Below are 20,098 nucleotides of genomic sequence, written 5' to 3'. Positions count from 1 at the left end.
CGAATATTTTCATTGTTAACTATTAAAGGTAAAATGCTCATATATTTTTATATATATTTTAAATCTTCACACTTTCCGGCAAACACCAAAAAAACTATTATAGTATCATTCGGTTAATAATATAATTCTAATTTTAACTTTCTAGACACATGATGCAACTACTAGCTAGTAATAAGCATTAATTAACAACTTTTTGAATCTTTTTATATACATATGTTTGTCTCAACTTTTTCGTACCTTTGATTGCTCTTTCTTTATAACAGAGACAGTTTTAATAAGCTGATTAGCCGGTTAGTGTTGGGAAATCACTTGAAATTTCTAAGTTTTTGGAGAATTCCACTATTATGAAGTGAAAGTATTTTGAAATGAAAGAAAATTAATACGCACAAAGCTACATATATTTACAGAGTCATGCCATATCTATAAATATAGAGAGACTTGTAAGATGTTAAGTAACTCTATTGTTAAGTGATTATGTGGAGAGGCTCACTTTTGTTTGAGTGATCATTTCTAAGAGAAAAATCACAATTTTTTTTATTTTTTTTATGTCAAATATCAAGTACAAGAAAATATTTATAAATACAAATAGATTATTCTATACACAGTTTTTGGAGCTTTTTAATTAATACATACTTTTAGATACATTTTACATTTTTTTCTGTAATTAAGACACCTATAGATTCTTACATAGAAATTTTAAGTAATTATAGATTTATTGAATTTCAAATTTTTAATGACGTTTTTCGCCTTAATATGAAATTTTCTTCTTCGTTACAAGCATGGCTTGCAGTGTTTGAATGTTTTCAAAGGTCAATTGCTTTGTGAAAATATTTGCAATTTTATCTTGAATCTTCACATATTTAAGCTCACCTTTTTTGACAATGTTTTCTCTTAAATCTTTTTCTTGTGCAAATTTTTTGTCTGTACAAATATTGTAGCTTCCTTATATGGCAGATGAAATTCCTTCCATAATCTCGATAGTTAAATGGTATGACAAATGCATGATGTCATTGTCACGTACTCTAACTCACATGTTGAAAGTATGATAATAGGTTGCTTCTTTGAGCTACACAGAAAAGCACAAACACAATCACCCATGAAAAATGTAAGAGTTAAATAAATTTTTAGTTCTAAAAAAGTTCAAAGTTTTTGTTTGAGTCTCTATAAAAAATTCTTAACTTTTTAGTCCCCAAAAAATTATTGATTTTCCTTTTAGTTCATACTTTTTTGTCAACTCAAGTGTATCTTTCTAATTTTTTTCATTTTTTTTGCGGACATCTTTAAGACATTATAAATATCTTCTTTACAAATATTTAGAACTTTTAATCAGAACATAATTAAGTATGAATATTTTAAGCATTTGGTGCTTAAAAATTCATATTTAATTTATATATTGTTTAAAAAGAACTAAAGTTTTGTGCGGGAGGTTTTTATAATATTCTAAATATGTTTGCAAACAATCATTTAAAAATTATAAGAGTGCACATGAGTTTACTTAAAAACGGGGACCAAATACGAAAATTGGAAATTATTAGGGACTAAAAAGTTAAGAAATATTTTATAAGGACTAAAAACAAAATGTTGAAATTTTATAAGGACTAAAAACTTATTTAACCCAAAATATAAAGTCGCTAGGGCTCTTTTTAATATCAATATTTCCAATAAAGTAGCTAATACAAAATTCAAAAGAGTTTAAAATCATTAGAAGAAGAATAGTCACCCATGAAAAATATAAAGTGACTAGTGCTCTTTTTATCATCAATATCTCCTTCAAAGTCGCTATTGCAAAATGTAACACCACATTATCTAGAGTTAATGATTTTGATGATAATTGAGATTATCATTAGTTTATATTTACCGTATATTTAAATTAAATGTTTGATGTTTAGTATAAAGGAAAAGGGTTTGTAGAACCACAAGGAAAAAAGGAAAAACTATGAAATTGTCTAAAACCTAGATTCAATATATCATCACCAAGTCAGAGACAAGTCTCACTGCGCAATGGAAGAGGGGTTCTTTGAAATCCCTTATGGGATCACCTATATACTAACTTATTTGATCCTTAATATTACCCATCAATATTTAACCACTCAAAAAGCTTTAAACCTAATACATATAAGAGTTCTAGAGCCATTTTCTAGTAGGTAATTGGATCATATATTCACTTGAGTTTCCAACTTTGTGAACACATATATTAATCCTTAATCTTTTGTTTTCTCTTTCTAAAATCATTCCATCATCAAAGCCACGTTTGGGGAAGGACTGGAGCAAGTTAGGACCAAAACTTCTCTTTGAAGTAAACTCACTTTTAAACCAAGGTAAAGGGTTAGAGGAAATCGATTGGGTCATGTGTGTTAGGTATATATGACAACGAGATTAATGAAGAAATTGGTAATATATGGTTAAAATGAGCATAGAGCTAGGCATATTTTCTTTGTATGTTAATAATCATGTTTAAAGTTTAAATTTGACTATTGTGAATATATGTTGATTGAGTAGTAATATTTCAATTATTGGCGTGAGAAATGTTTGTTCAATAGAGACATTATACTCCAATATTTGTGCCATGAAAATGTTATCTCGATTGATGCTCTTAAGAGACTCATGAAATGAGATTATTATGAATATGTATAGTTGATAATTATGCATAACTTGAGATTAAAATTATGAAATGAATTGATAATAATTTTGATGATGAAAGTTGACGTTTAAAATGCTCCGAAAATAAAAAGTGGCTTAGGATGACTAGGGGAGGAAAGTGACGTTAGGGCTAAGACTCCAAACTAAGGATTTTTTGGTGTGTTATATTCATGATGTTATAAGGGTTAAGTAACATAGTGTTATGACGGGGGAGTACACCGTTTTGGGCCTCTTGTTATGCTCACTCGTGATCTTAGGGGTATTCAAGTGCAAAACTCCTAGCTAATATGGGAGTAACTCCCTTTAACACCCTATTTTTTTATCTTCTTGTTGGTGCATATGATGTTTTAATGTGCTTGTATTCTTGTGTGTTTAGGATTTAGGAAAGGTGTCAGAGTCCATTCTTATAGTGTTTAAGAGTAGAAAAATGAGTTCTGGGAATAGGAAAATTTGCTTACCGATTTTGATGCAGAATTTCACCTATAAATAGACTTCATTTTCTAACTTCTTTCAATTTTTCCTTTCTCCAAATTATGTCAAAATGTTTACACATGCCATAAGAGGTCATTCCAATTTGTAAAACATCATACATCCATCATTTGGTTCAGCCATCAATTAGATCATTGTTTTATCATAATTTTAGTACAAGCTAGGACTTTAATTCTATATTTTTTACCATTTAATTTCTTATTTTAAGTTTACTTATATTATTGTTCTAATTTTATTCTTATATTTCTTAATCTATATCTTTCATTTCTTTTTTTTATCAATTTTCGATTTAGGGTTTTATTCGATAATAGGGTTTTTCTATCATATCCTTTTGGATTTGTTAGATGAGTTCTAACCTTTCATATAACCACTGTGATGGCATGAAAAATTGTCTTTAGATTCACTTTAATCTAATTTGTTATCATTTTTGAACTCTTCGTAAAATATCAATCAGTTTGACGAAATAAATTTTACCATGTTATTTTTTAAAATCCATTTTTCTAAGAAGTGAAGTGGTTGATCCATGTACTTTCACTTATTCTCGTTATAGGTTGTGTTCTAATGATCTATAATTCCTTATAATCGTGTATCTGTGTTATGTGTGAAATATGGATCACATGGATGTATTTGTGGGACTAAATTTGTCTGCAAGTGTTTTTCTTGGTTTGTGAAAGTAGTGATAACGTTCAAGATTGCTTTTATTTCAGTAGTGTGTTGATCAATCTTTCATATGTTTTAACTCACACTAGATGAAGGGAAGATTCAATACACATCAAGAGGATTAAAGTAAAATAACTTTAAATATTATGTGTAACGAGACCCAAGCCTTACTAGAGGTTTGAGTAGTATTTAAATACTTAACATTCAATTAGTATCTAACTTAAGTAATACTACTTGAAGGTTAGACCATCGATGACCACTCGCCATAAGGTTGACATCAATTGATTGTAATTGAGTGTTGTTTATTATTTGTGTTGTTTGTGATTGTAGTAATATGTTTAGGATTTATATGTGATATGTGTATTTCTTGATTTGATATGTCTTTTACTTTCTTATGTGTGTTTGATTACTGGTTGTTATATCCTAATGAGATTGTTAATTATGGTTGTATTGAGGGTATTCCATTGAGTGAGAAATATGGATTTTATGATAAATGGAATATGATCCTGAAATGAGAAATGGGTTATGTTGAGAATTGAGAATATGATATTATGATTAATTTTTTCTATGATAGACATTGTAACAACCTGGTCCAAATAACGAGTTTTTTCCTTCTATGGGAATCAAACATGATACCTAGGAGATAAGTACCATTGCCCATTCATTCTCGTAGGTATCAGATTCGATTTCTATAGAAGACAAAAACTCGTTATTTTCACTCGGTGGAAGGGGGCGAGAAGGTTGTGATTAATAGTGTTGATAACAATAAGGGTTAGGATGTTACACAACTCAATTGGTAGTGAGAATAAATTGACGGTGGTACTTATCCCCTAAGTATTGGGTTCGATTCCCATGGAAGACAAAAATTTGCTATTTCCATTGGGTGGAAAGGGATGAGAAAATCGTGATTAACAATACCAGTAACGGTAAGGACTGGGATGTTACATACATATAGTTTGCATTATGTTGTGATAGGTCGATTGTCGTGTGTATGAGCACACGAGGTTTATTATTGACTTGATTAGTTGAGATATTATGTTATTACTCCTAGCATTGGTAGGAGCCTAGATAAGGCTACTACAGGATTATCCTGGTCTATTAGACTTGATGACATTTAGGGTTAGGTCATCTTGGTCTATTAAGATTGTGATTGACTTATAAAATCTAAACTCCACGTGAAGTCTAATGAAGTTTTACCTAACCATTAATTTGGAGATTTTGTGGCATTGGATATGGGCAAAAATGTTTGCATATATAATTTAAACATGTGGGTAGATAGGTTTTGATATGAAATATGACTCAAGGTTGCATGTGTTTGGCACCATATTTATACTCTTGTCCCATTTTTCATATGTCACTAGAATCTTAGCCTATGTGTATTTCTTTGTACTTGTATATTTGTATTTTGTATATATTCTTTTGTAGATTATTCAGTATAGTAACATAGTGAATTGGCAGCCACCACATATCCTGAGGTAGAGTTTCATGTAGATTGACTTAGAGATAATGTGTGAGAACAGCGAATAATGGTGGTGGGAATTCAATACAACACATGAGTGAGTGACTTAGATATGATTGTAAATTTGTATCCATCTGCGACCAGGCTTGGGGAATGCTAGGCGGACAAAAGTAGTTTGATGTTTGTACAATACTCTTGGTTCTTTTGTTTCACTTTTTGGTTAGCTAGGGTATCAAGTTGTTAGATATGACCTTTTGGTGTCACATGTGAGTCATTCGAACTACATGCTACTTTTCTTTTGTGATGTTTTGCTTTACTTTTGTTTATATAGAAGTGGTGCCTTCACAATCCACAAGACTTGATGATATGTATATAACATGTGATTTTCTATGACATATGCTTTAAATTTTAAATTTATCTACTTTTTCCATAACAATTGATAGGTTGGTTTCACGAGTTTAAATGGAACATTGGGGCGTCTCATCCAGTGGTATAAGAGAAGGTTTATTTAAATTGTAAAGTGAAACTATGGTTATACTTGTTGAGTCAAGATAGATCCACCTCAGATACTAACAGATCTAAAAACGGGTAAAGCATTCGTTATATTAGCCATTGTACGAAGGAAAAATTTAGGAAGTAGCTCTGACCCAATCTTTTTCCCTTCGACTATTTCATTCATAAGGTATATGCATATAATTGTATGATTGTTAAATATTATGAATGTTGAGCCTATGTTATTCTTTTCAAGAAACAATGGCTCACAATACGCATGCTTAGGGTAGGCGAACCGATATAAGAGTTAGAAGAGGTTTAGATAATGGGAGTTAGGAACCCTTAGGAGAGACTTCACATACAGTAAAAAGGGTTGGGAAAACACTTGCTACATACTCCATTTGTTTGAAATGTCCAATCATTCTAGAAAATAAGAAATTATTTGCAGATCTTCTCGTTTTTTCACTATAAGACTTTAGATGTTATCTTATGCATAAATTGACTTTTGTTAACCGTGTCTTAATAGATTGTGAAAAGAAAACATTCATTTTTTTTTGACCTGTCTAGTCTATTTCCTATCGATAATGGTGTTTTGGGATTGGAAATGATCATTCCATAGTTAATGATGTTATTTTCGATAGAATTTGGGAGTTGCTTTAAGTCAAGTTATTTACCAATTGTTAATGAATTTTAAGTGGTATTTCTAAAAGATATTATAGGTTTACCACCAAAGAGGGAAGTGTAGTTTTCCATTGATTTGGTACCAAGAACAGGGCTGATTTTAGTTTCACCCTATAGGATTTTGCCTGCGTAATTAGGGGCACTAAAGAAGCAATTGGATGACATGTTGTGAAAAGAGTTTATAAGGTCGAATGTCTCACCATAGGGTGCATCAATCTACTTTGTAGAGAAGAAGCATCAAATGGCAAGTTTATGTGTGGATTACTGAGAGTTGAATAAGGTTATAATAGAGAAGAAGTATCCACCACTACAATGATGTTATGAACAACCTGAATGGAGCTTACTTGTTTTCGAAGATATATTTATGGTTCGATTATCATCAGATTAGAGTGAAGCTAGATGTTATTCCTCATACGACGTTTAGATCAAGATACATACATTATGAGCATCTAGTTATGACTTTCGGTGTGACCAATGCTTCAATAATATTCATGGATTACATGAATTGGATCTTTAGACCTTACTTAGGCTGATTGATTATCGTGTTTATCAATGACATTCTGATTTTCTCTACAAGCAAGTAACAACATGAGGAACATTTGAGAATGGCGTTGAAAATGTAGAAAGACATACAATTGTATGCTAAGTTGCAAAACTGTGAATTTTGGTTAGAGGAAGGACAATTCTTAAGTCACACTGATTGATTATCGTGTTTATCGTTGACATTTTGATTTTCTCTACAAGCAAGTAAGAACATGAGGAGCATTTGAGAATGGCGTTGAGAGTGTAGAAAGACATACAATTGTATGCCAAGTTGCAAAACTGTGAATTTTTGTTAGAGGAAGTATAGTTCTTAAGTCACATGATTAATCGTGATAGAATAGCAATAGATTTCTCTAAGGTTTATGAAGTGTTAAATTGGAAGAGTATGTGTACGGTTGTTACACAGTTTTCTTAGATTAGCGGGTTACTATATGAGGTTTATAGAAGAATTTTCTAAAATTCTATTACCCATGACACGATTTATAAGGAAATGAAAGAAGTTTCATTGGATATGAAAATATGACCATAGTTTCAAAGCTGTGAATTTTGGTTAGAGGAAGTATAGTTCTTAAGTCACATGATTAATCGTGATGGAATAGCAATAGACTTCGCTAAAGTTTATGAAGTATTAAATTGGAAGAGTATGTGTATGATTGTTACACAGTTTTCTTGGATTAGCGGGCTACTATATGAGATTTATAGAAGAAATTTCTAAAATTGTATTACCTATGACACAATTGATAAGGAAATGAAAGAAGTTTCATTGGATATGAAAATGTGACCATAGTTTCCAAGAATTAAAGAATAATTTGAAGTCATCATTCGTGTTAATTCTACCAGAACCGTTGGGATCGTTTTGACATTAATGTGATGCTATCAAAGTTTAGGTTGTGTACTGATACAAGGAGGAAAAGTAGTGAAGTATGTATCCATGCAGCTAAAGGTCACGAGATGAGTTATCGCACACACGATTTGGAATTGACTACAATAAATTTTGCTTTGAAGATTTGGAGACACCACTTATACGAATCAAGGTTCAATATCTTTAGTGACCACAAGAGCTTAAAGTATTTATTTGATCAAAAGAAACTTACCATAAGACAAAAATGATGGATATAATTCATAAAGAACTGTGACTTTGAGTTGCACTACCATTCAAATAAGGCTAACACAGTGGCAGATGCCTTAAGTAGGAAACTAATGGATTTGGTTGTTATGTTAGTAGAAGATAAATCTTTTATAGAACCATTGATGGATCTAAAGGGAGAATCATTTCAGGAACAAGAAGGGTGTCAAGCAAATTCTTTGATATAGTATTGGAATGTCAAGCATGAGATTAGACTATTCAAAGAATAAGAGAAACAGTGGTGAATGGCAGGACAAATGATCAATTAAGTTTTAAATATAACATTCAAATGACTTGATTAAGAGAATACTACACATGCTAAAATATATTAACCCATAAACATTATTTATAAAATCATTTTTCCTTAACTAAGAGTAATAGAGTTTCTCTAACTACTTCCAAACGAAAGCACCAACACATAGAGGAATCATACTCTTGCTCTAACAAAAATTTAATCTGTCATCCTCTAAAAACCTATAACTTAATTTTGAATACTACTAAAAAGAATATATCATAAAATATCTTTATTATATATTACTAATTTGTAATAAAATATAAATAATTCCAAAAAATATCTTTACTAAGAAGATATTATTCATAAAATATCTTTATTAAAATACAAATAAAATATAGATAATTCTAGAAAATATCTTTACTAAAAAATATTGTTCATAGAATATCATTATTATATATTACTAATAAAATATTTCTATTACTTAGACACCTTACTAAATACTTAAACACCTCACTAGTAAACTTAGCCACTTTAGCCTTCATTTAATTCAATGTTTTGGTCAAATAAAATTATATTTTATCTTTTCTCATTTACATGATGATTCTTAAACCGGATTTGCTCCATAAAGCTATTATATTTTTTAGAAATATATTTAATTAACAAAAGTCAATAACCTTTGACAAACTGTGGGGAAAAAATGTTATTTATAAATTTATATAGAAAATACGTGGATGGCATATGATCGTGACAAAGTTAGAATTATTATAGAAAATGTCAACTCTTAGTAGCACTTGTAGTGATAAATTAGTCTAACATGGGACGAAACGACCACCACACATATAGTTTACTAATTAATACATGTTCAATCGTCAGGTTTCTAAAAGATTGTGACGAAGTGTCATTATTTTATATTTGAAAAAAGGTGCTCATTTTTCATATTTGTAAATGAAGCATATGCATTTTATGGTTCATAACAGTGTTATAGATGGAGACATTGATGTATTGTATTAGTAAGTTAGTAATGTGGCATTAAATTAATTACAACGCATTATCAATGTCTTGTTTTTATCATTCGCATTTTCCCTGTGTGTGTATTTGCATGAATACAAATAAAATATAGATAATTCTAGAAAATATCTTTACTAAAAAATATTGTTCATAGAATATCATTATTATATATTACTAATAAAATATTTCTATTACTTAGACACCTTACTAAATACTTAAACACCTCACTAGTAAACTTAGCCACTTTAGCCTTCATTTAATTCAATGTTTTGGTCAAATAAAATTATATTTTATCTTTTCTCATTTACATGATGATTCTTAAACCGGATTTGCTCCATAAAGCTATTATATTTTTTAGAAATATATTTAATTAACAAAAGTCAATAACCTTTGACAAACTGTGGGGAAAAAATGTTATTTATAAATTTATATAGAAAATACGTGGATGGCATATGATCGTGACAAAGTTAGAATTATTATAGAAAATGTCAACTCTTAGTAGCACTTGTAGTGATAAATTAGTCTAACATGGGACGAAACGACCACCACACATATAGTTTACTAATTAATACATGTTCAATCGTCAGGTTTCTAAAAGATTGTGACGAAGTGTCATTATTTTATATTTGAAAAAAGGTGCTCATTTTTCATATTTGTAAATGAAGCATATGCATTTTATGGTTCATAACAGTGTTATAGATGGAGACATTGATGTATTGTATTAGTAAGTTAGTAATGTGGCATTAAATTAATTACAACGCATTATCAATGTCTTGTTTTTATCATTCGCATTTTCCCTGTGTGTGTATTTGCATGTTCCTATGTGCACGTATCTAGGTAGTTATTATCGAAGAAAAAGACGAGATATTCATCTGGCTTGAAATGAATCATCTAGGTTATAGCCCGAACAAAAGTTTGTTCCACATATCAGTGGTACTTTATTTATTTGTATCTAGCCAACCTCATATTTTTATATATATAACATATTAAATTATAGGAGTTTTATGATTGATGAGAGATTAAATCTTGACTATACAATTATATATAAATCATTAGAATTAAAAGAAAGAAAAAAAAGTTAAGTGATTTTTTAAATGATCATATATTATTTAAGTAATTTTTAATGATAAATATATAATTATATAATCAAAATATAAAGAAAATGTATAATAGAAGGTGGCTGAACCAATAATTTGTGAACACTATTTTATTATTGCACTTTCTCCGAGAACTACAATGTTTTAGCAACATGTTATGGATAAGTTTTAAAGTAACATGACTAAAGAAAAGTAAAACCAAATAGGCTAAATTTGGTCCTTGAGGTAATTTTGGATTTCCTTTAGTCCGTTCTATATTTTTTGTTGGTTAAATTATAAACTTAGGACATTTTAGGTCTTCAAACATTTTTTTTCTTCCTATTTTAGTCTTTTAAGTAACAAAATTTAAATATTTTAGTCTATTCAATCATTAACATGAAACACATTTTTTCTTTAACTTAAAAATATTATATCATAATAAATAAAGCCAAAATATTTAATATTTATAATTTAAAGAATCAACATATCTTCAGTTTACAGCTAAAGTATTTTAAATGTAATATTTATAACTTAAAGAACTAAAATGAAATCAAAATTATTTGAAAGACGAAAGTGTTTAATTTTGATAACTTAAATAACCAAATTAAAACCAAAAAAAATTCAAAAATTAAAATGAAATCTAAAAATAACAACAGGCTCAAAATTCAAAAATTAAAATGAAATCTAAAAATAACAACAGGCTCAAAATTCAAAATTTAAAACGAAAGTATTATTACTTTTTTAGTTTTTAAAGCATAAGCACGTGAAAATTGACAGGCTCGAAGGCGAGATTAATTTGGGATTGCATTTTAAGTGGCTGGTCAGGAAGGCATTCACACAAACAGCATTCTTAAATATTCTTGAACTTTGCTTATAAAAAGAAAAATAAGCACATTAAAACTTGTGTTGATTAGGAACATCTGATTTCTCTTGTTGTATATGAACACTATTATATGATGATTGCTTTTTTTCTTGAACTGAACATATTTTACTTTTTTTTAATGGCCATATTAGACTTAAATCTTAAACTTGAGCTCTATCAATTGAATTACAAGCTCATTAGCTCCATACGAAATTGTTTTATGAGAATCGACAATATACAAATTCATGGGAGTGGATTTCCTGACTTTTGTTGAACATAGCAACTTGCTCACAGATTTGACACCACTGCAAAATAATTTAATTCCTTTAAGATTTATCAACTGTGTTATACAGATGTTTAGTAGTGAAATGTCATTCACTATTGACCTTTGTATATTGAAAAACAAAACAAAAAACAAAATCACTTTTGAGTTTTAAGGTATACAGCCTTAATGTGTTTTTCTTGTTTCACATATTTTCCTATAAATAATTCCTTTCTACTTGCAGGATGCATCCTTCCTTTGCAAACATAATAAACCAAAGGATGCATCTAGAAAAAAAGAAGTGTATAATGATTGCACATTAAATTTTGAGCTTGCTGAAGCTACATTTCTCAAACGGAGATACCATAGTTGCTAATTTTAGAGACCTCCTTGTTCAAGGAATTCTTTTCTCGCTTTGCCTCAGAAGCAAGTTTGGAAACCTATCAACCAGAGAAGAATACAAGATCAGAATATTGCATTAGATAAAGAACTTTTAAATGAGTGTCTTTTTCTATATTGCATCATAGCTGTTCAAAGATGAAAGGCTCAATAAGGAAATTTGTTTAAACTAGTACTCCTTTTGTCCCTGAACTTAGGTCCTTTTACACATATATTAAGAAATAACAAATTTAGGTTGATTTAGTCTTTTTTACCCTTCATTCATTTAGTAAAAACAAAATTCATTTAATGCATGTTTTTAGATTTTTAAGGGTATAAAAAGAAAAACATCATTAACTGTATCTCGATTTTCTAAAAGAACCAAAGTTTTAAAACAAAAGTAACTTAAAGGACCAAAGATCGAGAATAGAGGGAGTAACAGTGATTAATACTCATCCTCGTGACTAAGTGAGACTATAGTTCATTTTGTCTAACAAAGATAATTGTAGCTATTATTCAACTAGTAAAGCAGCAATTCACTACTTATTAAGTATTTTTTAATTATGTTTAATTCTTTCGTAATTTTCCTTCTTTCCTTTTACTCTTTGATATGATAGCTTTGTTGTATAAAGTTGATATAGCTGTACTCTCTCAAGGTCAAACCCTAGGTGGTAGGAATTTCTCACTACCCCGTAGAAACAGAGTAGTAGCAGAATTAAGAATGAAACAGGAAACAATGGAGTGAAAATATATTGTATGCGTACTGTGGAATCAAAGAAACCAACGGTGGTGATGCTCGTACAAAGATGAATATTCCAGAGCCTCGGCTCCTATTCCAAAGAATACACTCCTACACTCTCTAAACTGCCTTATAACAGAATTGGACCCCCACATAATGGGTTTGGGCAACTGATTAGTTACTTGCCTGTCTGGGCCCACCCTCTCATATGAGATCTTAACACTGCCTTCCCATTGAAATACAGACTTCTTCAAGTCTGGAATTAGGAAACTGACTCCCTAAATTGATCTCATCTTTACGCGGTAGGTACTTCATTGGAACAAGAAGTTTCATAGCACGGATTGGACAAAGGTCTTGTAGTGGCTGAAATTGGCTTCGCCCGAGGATCCACAGCTAAAAGGATAATGACCCAAGATATGTGTGTCGCTGAATAATCTCCTCCTGGATCAAATGCTCTGTTCCCCATGACATGTCTTACATGTAAACAGCGTGTAGGTGTTGCTATGTCTACAATTAAAAACAATTCATTTTCCATAGTCCATGATGCTGTCAGCAAACAATGATTTATAAAGCTAGCTTCTGGAATAGTTGGAGCATTAAACCATCCTTCAAATATTGCCTTAGGCATCCGTGATTGAAAGCAAGGCCTTAACTTAAAGAATATCATGCCCAAAGTCATCCAAAACATCTTCCAAACGAGAAGAAACCAACTCCATCAGGTTGGAATAAACAAGTCTCTAAAGAGTATACATCAGTGTTAGAACTTCCCTTGCCCAGTCTTGACTTGTCAGTATGGCAATCTTCCAAATGCCACTAATCATAACTTTATTTGTTAACTCATATGAATAAGAGACTAAAGTCTCCACGTCAATTCTCAGGATGGCAGTTGATGCATAAGGTCTATCAAAGACTGACTCCATAACAATTGAAACGCAGTCTTGAATTAATGTGAAATCAAATAAAAAAACTTACAAGCTAAAATTGGATTACAAGCACCGCAAACAGAAATGACAGTCATTGTATCGGGAATTGCATCTCTCGTGTACATTTAGCTGAAAAATTCTAGAACTTCAAAAGCTTTCCCGTGTTTTTTATTGCCGAAAATCATGGAATTCCACGAAACAATATCCTTCACTTTTAACCATTCAAATAATTTCCTAGCACCAGTTATGGATTCACAATTGCAATACATGGCAATCAGGGAATGGGAATGCCTCAGAAACTCATTTCACAATTTACCGATATTCCTACTAACATACCCATGAAATGCTTCCCTCAGCTTCAGATCCATGAGATCATCAAAAGGACTGAGGAGGGTAAGCATGGTAGTTCCATCTCCAACAACACCAACTCTTCTCATGTTATCGGAAACCCCCCAAGTATTCCCTGCCTGACCATTCTTAACATACCTTGATATCATAATGCTCCAAGCAGTAAAATCCTTCACAAACATTTTATCAAACAGTAACCTTGCAATTTTCATGCCTCCATATTTGGAATATATTGCAAAAAGAGAATTTTAGCTACCAGCCCAAACAAAAGAGATTAGCCTCTTGATCGGTTGATTGGATTGCAGTACGAAGGGGTTTAAGAAAAGGACAGGACTCGACTAGCAAAAGATAACCCTATTTTTAATAGTAGAGACTGAAAGAAATCCATGGAGCTGAGTTTCAGACAAATACTAAACGCAAGAAAAAGATAAGCCAAAAATGTTAAGTAGAGGAATCCCATCCTGAAGGATGAGCTGCTCCCTCCCCCGGTTAACTACCACTACCTGGTCTTACATTTTAATTGATAGCTTCCGCTGGAGCACTTGCCTTCATGATGAATCCCTTGAGCTTCAAACGCTTTCATTGCCTTTGTTGTTATAAAAACCCAAAATTCCTGCATTCGCTGCATTCAATTCTATTCAGTTTGGGATTTAATTGTAATAGTCATGAAATATGCGCACAAGTTGTCGTCAATTTCTAAATGAATTGATCTTGTATTAGGCTTCATGAAGTCAACTCTAGAATTAAACCTTCTGGGCTCCTACTATAAATTTGGGCTAGGCCTATTAGGCTTATCTTAGGATTCAACACAGATTTCCCATTCTACTCTTATCACCTTAAGAACCTTTCCAGCAATAGGTGTGAAGGTTTGTGTCTGATGTAACCAACGACTACTGTATGGCAGCTGGGGAGGCAGTGCTTTCCATGGAATGCATGATGTAGCTTGGCTAGAGATTGACAACTCTGATAGAGGTGGTTCAGATGAAGGCAGATTTCGTGGCTCCAAATGAGGTATGTTACGCGACCTACACTTAACTTTCCTTTCTAATGCGATTGTGCGACCCATTAGAGTCCTTCATCTAGCTTCATTGTGTTCTCCTCCAACACTTTCTTGTTCAAACTGGCGCGAGCTTCTTCGCCACCAATACTTCTGCTCCAGTATGTACCGTTTGGTTCATGGCCTTCATCTTCTCCAATGTCTTTGATTTGATGCCTGCATCGACGGCTATCACCTTTTTTCTTGCATCACTAGAGTTGAGAGTTTGACCTTCAAACCCATTACAGTTTGGATCTATCTCCTTCTCACTTCACCGGCATAAATTGATGGTCTCATCGTCTTCTATTAGTCGTTCTTCAGCAGCACCCACACTGTTCTTCCAAAACACTCCTATCAAATCCTTTGCAGATGTCTCCCACTCTGAATCTAGATTCACTGTATGCTTCTTCGCCTCATTTGGTTTCAACAACACACCCCAACCGTTGCAAAACTGCGCCACAAACGATTTGATGGATTTCCCCAAACTCCCCATTCTTGTTTCCAATGTGTCAATTCTCTCTTCCATCTTGAATGGCGCGGACAATTTAGGTTATGTTGGCTAATTCTCAACCAAGGAAAGGCCCTATGGAAGTTGGGGTTCGTCCCAAATCAATATTGGATCAAATCAAACAATAGAGGGACGTAGCACTGACCTATTCATTTTTTTATTCAATATAGAGAACAGAAAAATAGCAACAGAGCAATTGTAGAATTAGGAATGACATTGGAAACAACGGAGTGAAAATATATTGTAGTGTATCATGGAATCAAAGAAAAGAGCAATGATGCTTGTACAAAGATGAATATTCCATAGCCTCAGCAGCACCTATTCAGGAAAATACTCTCCTAACCAACTCAATGCATAAACTGGAATGAATCACCGTACTCTCTCTAAACTGTCTCATAACAGAATTGGACGCACGCCACAAAATGGGCTTGAGCAACTAATTAGTTACTTGCCTATTTGGGCCCACCCTCTCATATGGGGTCCTAACAGATAACCAAAGATACTCTAATACAATATATCAAGATATTATTATTTTTTGGTGAAAGGAAGGGAGCTAGCCCCTTATAATATCAAGATGCTCTAAGGCTAGCCCCTTATAATATCAAGATGCTCTAAGGCTAGCCCATATAATCTAAAGACCACAGTTACTTATTAGTCCATGTTATGGGTGTTAGGAAAATAGAAATTACATCTTTCATGATGCCATTTACTGGGTCAACCCTTGAAATTTCTGTCTCATTCTATGCAACGAGAGATAGTAATACACATAAGGTTAAGATGGGATTACACCGTAAGATTACCTGTGACCGAAAGTGGGATGCTTCTCGTTTAGGGAGCTCTCCAAGGATATCCTTTAAACCTAATGTACCAAACCAAAAATAAAACCAACTTATCAAAAGCATAAGGTCTCATCACCAGCTTGTTTCATTTGCTGGAACTATCTTTTCCTAATTATAGAAAATATAATATTTTGCCTACCTCCTGCCCGTCTTTCAATTTTACATGCAGAGCTAATCACATTTCGGATTTGCTTTCCTGCTTGTCTGCGATAAATATAAATGCATATAAATCACAATTTATCAAAGCATGAATAAGAAACCAATGTTATTGGCTCAACATCTATAAGTTGCAAACCTGAGTTTTGTCCTTCCATGTAAGAATTGCTCTTCTGCATGTAATGCACTTTTCTGAAAACATTAAAATAAAATATGCCATGAATATTTGAATAGCAACAAAAGATCAGGTGTTATCTCAAGTTTATAAAATAAGTCAATCCCAATTGAACGTCAGCATTTTCTGTAAAGCAATGGATCACTAGTGGGTGTAAACCTCCCAATTGAACTTAATAAGGAATTGGAATTAAAAAATTCTCACCAACTCACAAAACAACCTTGCAAGCCTATAGACTACCTTCATTCCCGAGAATACTTGAGGCATTTTCTGATTAAAGATAGTTTCAAGACAAATGGAGAAAAAATTAAGATGTGGGAGCTAGTTACTTTATTAGAAGAGAAAAGATCAGTAGGTTGTAAGTGGATGTATCCCAATAAAGTCTAGTTGATTGGTCAATAGCTGGGTCCAGTACTAATTCTCTTGAACATGTAACTTCAAGGGTAGTGTTAAAGATCTATTATAGGAAAAAGGGGGAAAAGCTCAAATAATGGTTAATTTTGAAATTAGTTGTTGGGTTTTCTATTTAGCATGTTTGTTTAGTTAGTTAGTATTTCCTGGTTAGTTAGTTAGTTAGTTAGTAATTTCTCTTATTGTATTGTTGTTTTCATCCTTAAATATATAAAATATATTTATATGGGGCCATATCTAGTGAGAATTGTTTTTTTATATGAGAATGAGAAGATCACTTATCAACCGTTAGATTAAAATGGATGGTTCAAAGTAAAAGTCTCGTTTTAAATAACACGTGTTTTTTCATAGTGTATCAATACTGATTTTCCATTAACCCTTTCATCTTCTCCAACCCCACCCTCATCCACCAATCTTGCATAAATTGACATTCTCAACCTTGCTGTCTTTCACTCCAACATTGTGCCTAACATCTAACTCAACCTGAATAATAGCACTCACCATTTCTTTCTTCAATGTTTTCAAGGCTGCTTCATTTCTAACTAGCTCAACTGTTTCATTATCATTATCACCGATTTCCACCATATTTCTCCAATGCTTCATTTCCATCATCTATCTATCTTTCTCTCTCTGCCTGCAAATCCATTTTTTATTCACCGATTTCATTCTAATCTAACAGTTCATAAATGTTTCTCTCATTCTCACATAAAAAATAAAAAATAAAAAAACTATTCTCACTAGATATATCCCCTATATAAGGGATGGGAACATAAGTGTTCAATTGTAAAGTATAACGCAAGACCGGTCACCAAAGGTTTAACACAAACCTGAATGTAGTGCAGTAAAAAATGAATATGTATAGATTTATTATTTAAAGACTTCCATTGCAGTGGCAAAAATGAGAATAGTGTGCTAACATTATCTCTTACTGCCTATTATGGTTGGTAATTTAAAGAAATATGATGTGTTGAATGCTTTCCTACATGGAGAACTTAAGGAAGAACTCTATATGGAGGTACCACTACAATATAGTAAAGAATATTGCTGTCAATATCATTTGCAGTGGGTTTGAAACAATCACCCTAAACATGGTTTGGATGGTTCACTAAGATTCACACATTGTTCATTGAACACAACTTCAAAGGGAGTGAGTGTATTGTTGGTATTCAGATGATATCATTAGGGATGAAAACTATTGGAAGGATCAACAAGACAACAACTATGAGTCAAAGTTTAGCAAAGAAGTTTTAGATTAAACTCTTAGGGGGTTGGAGTATTTTCTAAGAATTGAAGTGGCACAGTACTCAAAGAAAGGTTGTGAGGCGTCGCGGCGGCCCTGCGCTACGCATAATGGTGTTGCGGCGCGGATTAGGGTTGCGGCCTTAGCAGTGTTCTTCGCGGTGCAATCGCGGGTGGGAGAAGACAAATACACACAGGGAAGAAACACTACAATAATTTAAGGATGGAAAGTCAGAAATACCCTCACTTTTTAAAATGTTTTAGGGTTTTTTAATTTCTTTTTTGTCTTTTTCTTTCTAGGTTATTTTTAAGTATAAAAATAAAATAAGAAAGGCTATAGACATTCAGCAATTGTACGGGACCTTACTTCTATTTGAAAGCTATGTTCTGAAGCTTCTTCTCATCACCCTTCTTCTCCTACCAACATAGCTTTCTTGTCAAAGCAGAGATTTCAACTCGTCCCTACCAACAGAGCTTTCTTCTCAAAGCTTTCTCATAGTACCCCATTATTGTGCTGTTTTTTTTTTGTTTCTGCGTTTACAGTCCTCTATTTTGCTTTATATTATATTTGAAATATTAGTAGCAATGAACTTTAAAATTATGACTAATGAATATGTATTAAGTGTTAGCATTTTTCTATTTTTTAGGCTCTATATGTGTATGGTATAAATTGCTTGTAATGTTTCCCTAGACTTCGACGTAGCGGTCATCTGCTACACCGCTATAGCGTTTTGTGGGTTGGCCGCTACGCTATCTGCTACTGACTACATAGAATTAAATTTGAGTGAATATTTTACAAAAGTAATTTTGATAAGTTTAATAATAGTTAATTTTTTATAATACCTAATATAAGTTTTTAAAAATATTGGAGGTTGCCGCTAGGTAGTCAATCGTGAAAGGTTTTTGCACGAACAACCAAGATTGCCCTTCAATTTTAAAACGTTATGGGGGTATTTTTGGTATCTTTGCTCTTAACCCTAATTCCATTCTCCCTCTCCGTATTCGTACTCTTTCTTCCTATTCTTTCATTCTGATTTCCTTTTCTTCTCCTTCGCTGGGTGCGAGAGCTTCTACAACACCACTCAGCCACGCCACTGTCCAGCTTCAAACACCACCCAACTGCGCCGCCATCCAGCTAAGATAACCACCCAGGTTCTCTTCCTTCCTCTGTTTTTTTCTACTTTCTTACCACATTTATTTCTCTGTTTTTTCTTTTTTTTAATTTTCTTATTTCCTTCCTTCCTTCTTTCTCTTATTTTTAAGTAGCTTTTATTTTCCTTTCTTCCTTCCTTCTTTCTCATTTCTTTTCTACTTCCTTACTTTCTCTATTTTTTTTTTGCTTGTTCTGTAAATAGTCATGGCAACACCATCTGCAATCCCACAAAGTAATAGCTGTTGCTTGTGAAGTGTTTAAACCAATCGGTGATAACGTTGACCTAGCATGGCAATTTAACAGTGTAAAAGACAAGAATAATAGGAAGAGGGTGACATGTGATTTTTGTAAATGTGAAACTACTGAAGGAATTACTAGAGCAAGCCAACATCAGTTAAGAATAAAGGAAGATGTAAAAAGTTGCAAAAAATTGCCACCAGATTGTAAGCTATTGTTGCAAGTAGATTATGATGAGAAACAAACACTAAAAGATGGAATCTTAAATGAGGTGGAAGTGCAAATTGATGATGATGTTAATAACGATGTAGCTGAAATAAGGATAATTCGAAGAAGAAAAAGGGCAGCCGAGGCCCCTTTACTGGTTGCCAAGAAGACAAAAGATCCCTAAGATTTAGTATTCATGAAAAAAGCAGAACAAAA

At 32.3% G+C, this 20,098-nt stretch overlaps 1 protein-coding gene across 2 annotated transcripts in view; it reads right to left on the bottom strand.

Moving 5' to 3' along the window:
* Window positions 1–11,566: 11,566 nt before the first annotated feature.
* The window catches only part of LOC101491840 (RGS1-HXK1-interacting protein 1), an 18,040-nt gene continuing 9,508 nt past the window's right edge, over window positions 11,567–20,098 (bottom strand). The window contains exons 6-10 of one of the 2 annotated variants that reach the window (XM_073366188.1): window positions 16,600–16,652; window positions 16,444–16,508; window positions 16,266–16,324; window positions 14,435–14,543; window positions 11,567–11,973 (exon numbers count right to left, since the gene is read on the bottom strand). In XM_073366188.1, the coding sequence (XP_073222289.1) occupies window positions 11,954–11,973; window positions 14,435–14,543; window positions 16,266–16,324; window positions 16,444–16,508; window positions 16,600–16,652 (306 nt within the window). In that variant the 3' untranslated portion in view covers window positions 11,567–11,953. The remainder of the gene's footprint in view (window positions 11,974–14,434; window positions 14,544–16,265; window positions 16,325–16,443; window positions 16,509–16,599; window positions 16,653–20,098) is intronic. The other variant, XM_004514177.4, reaches the window with a different exon arrangement.

The sequence above is a fragment of the Cicer arietinum genome, chromosome 3 (genome assembly GCF_000331145.2).
Source record: "Cicer arietinum cultivar CDC Frontier isolate Library 1 chromosome 3, Cicar.CDCFrontier_v2.0, whole genome shotgun sequence".
NCBI lineage: Eukaryota > Viridiplantae > Streptophyta > Magnoliopsida > Fabales > Fabaceae > Cicer > Cicer arietinum.
This window is presented reverse-complemented; position numbering and strand designations above follow the sequence as displayed.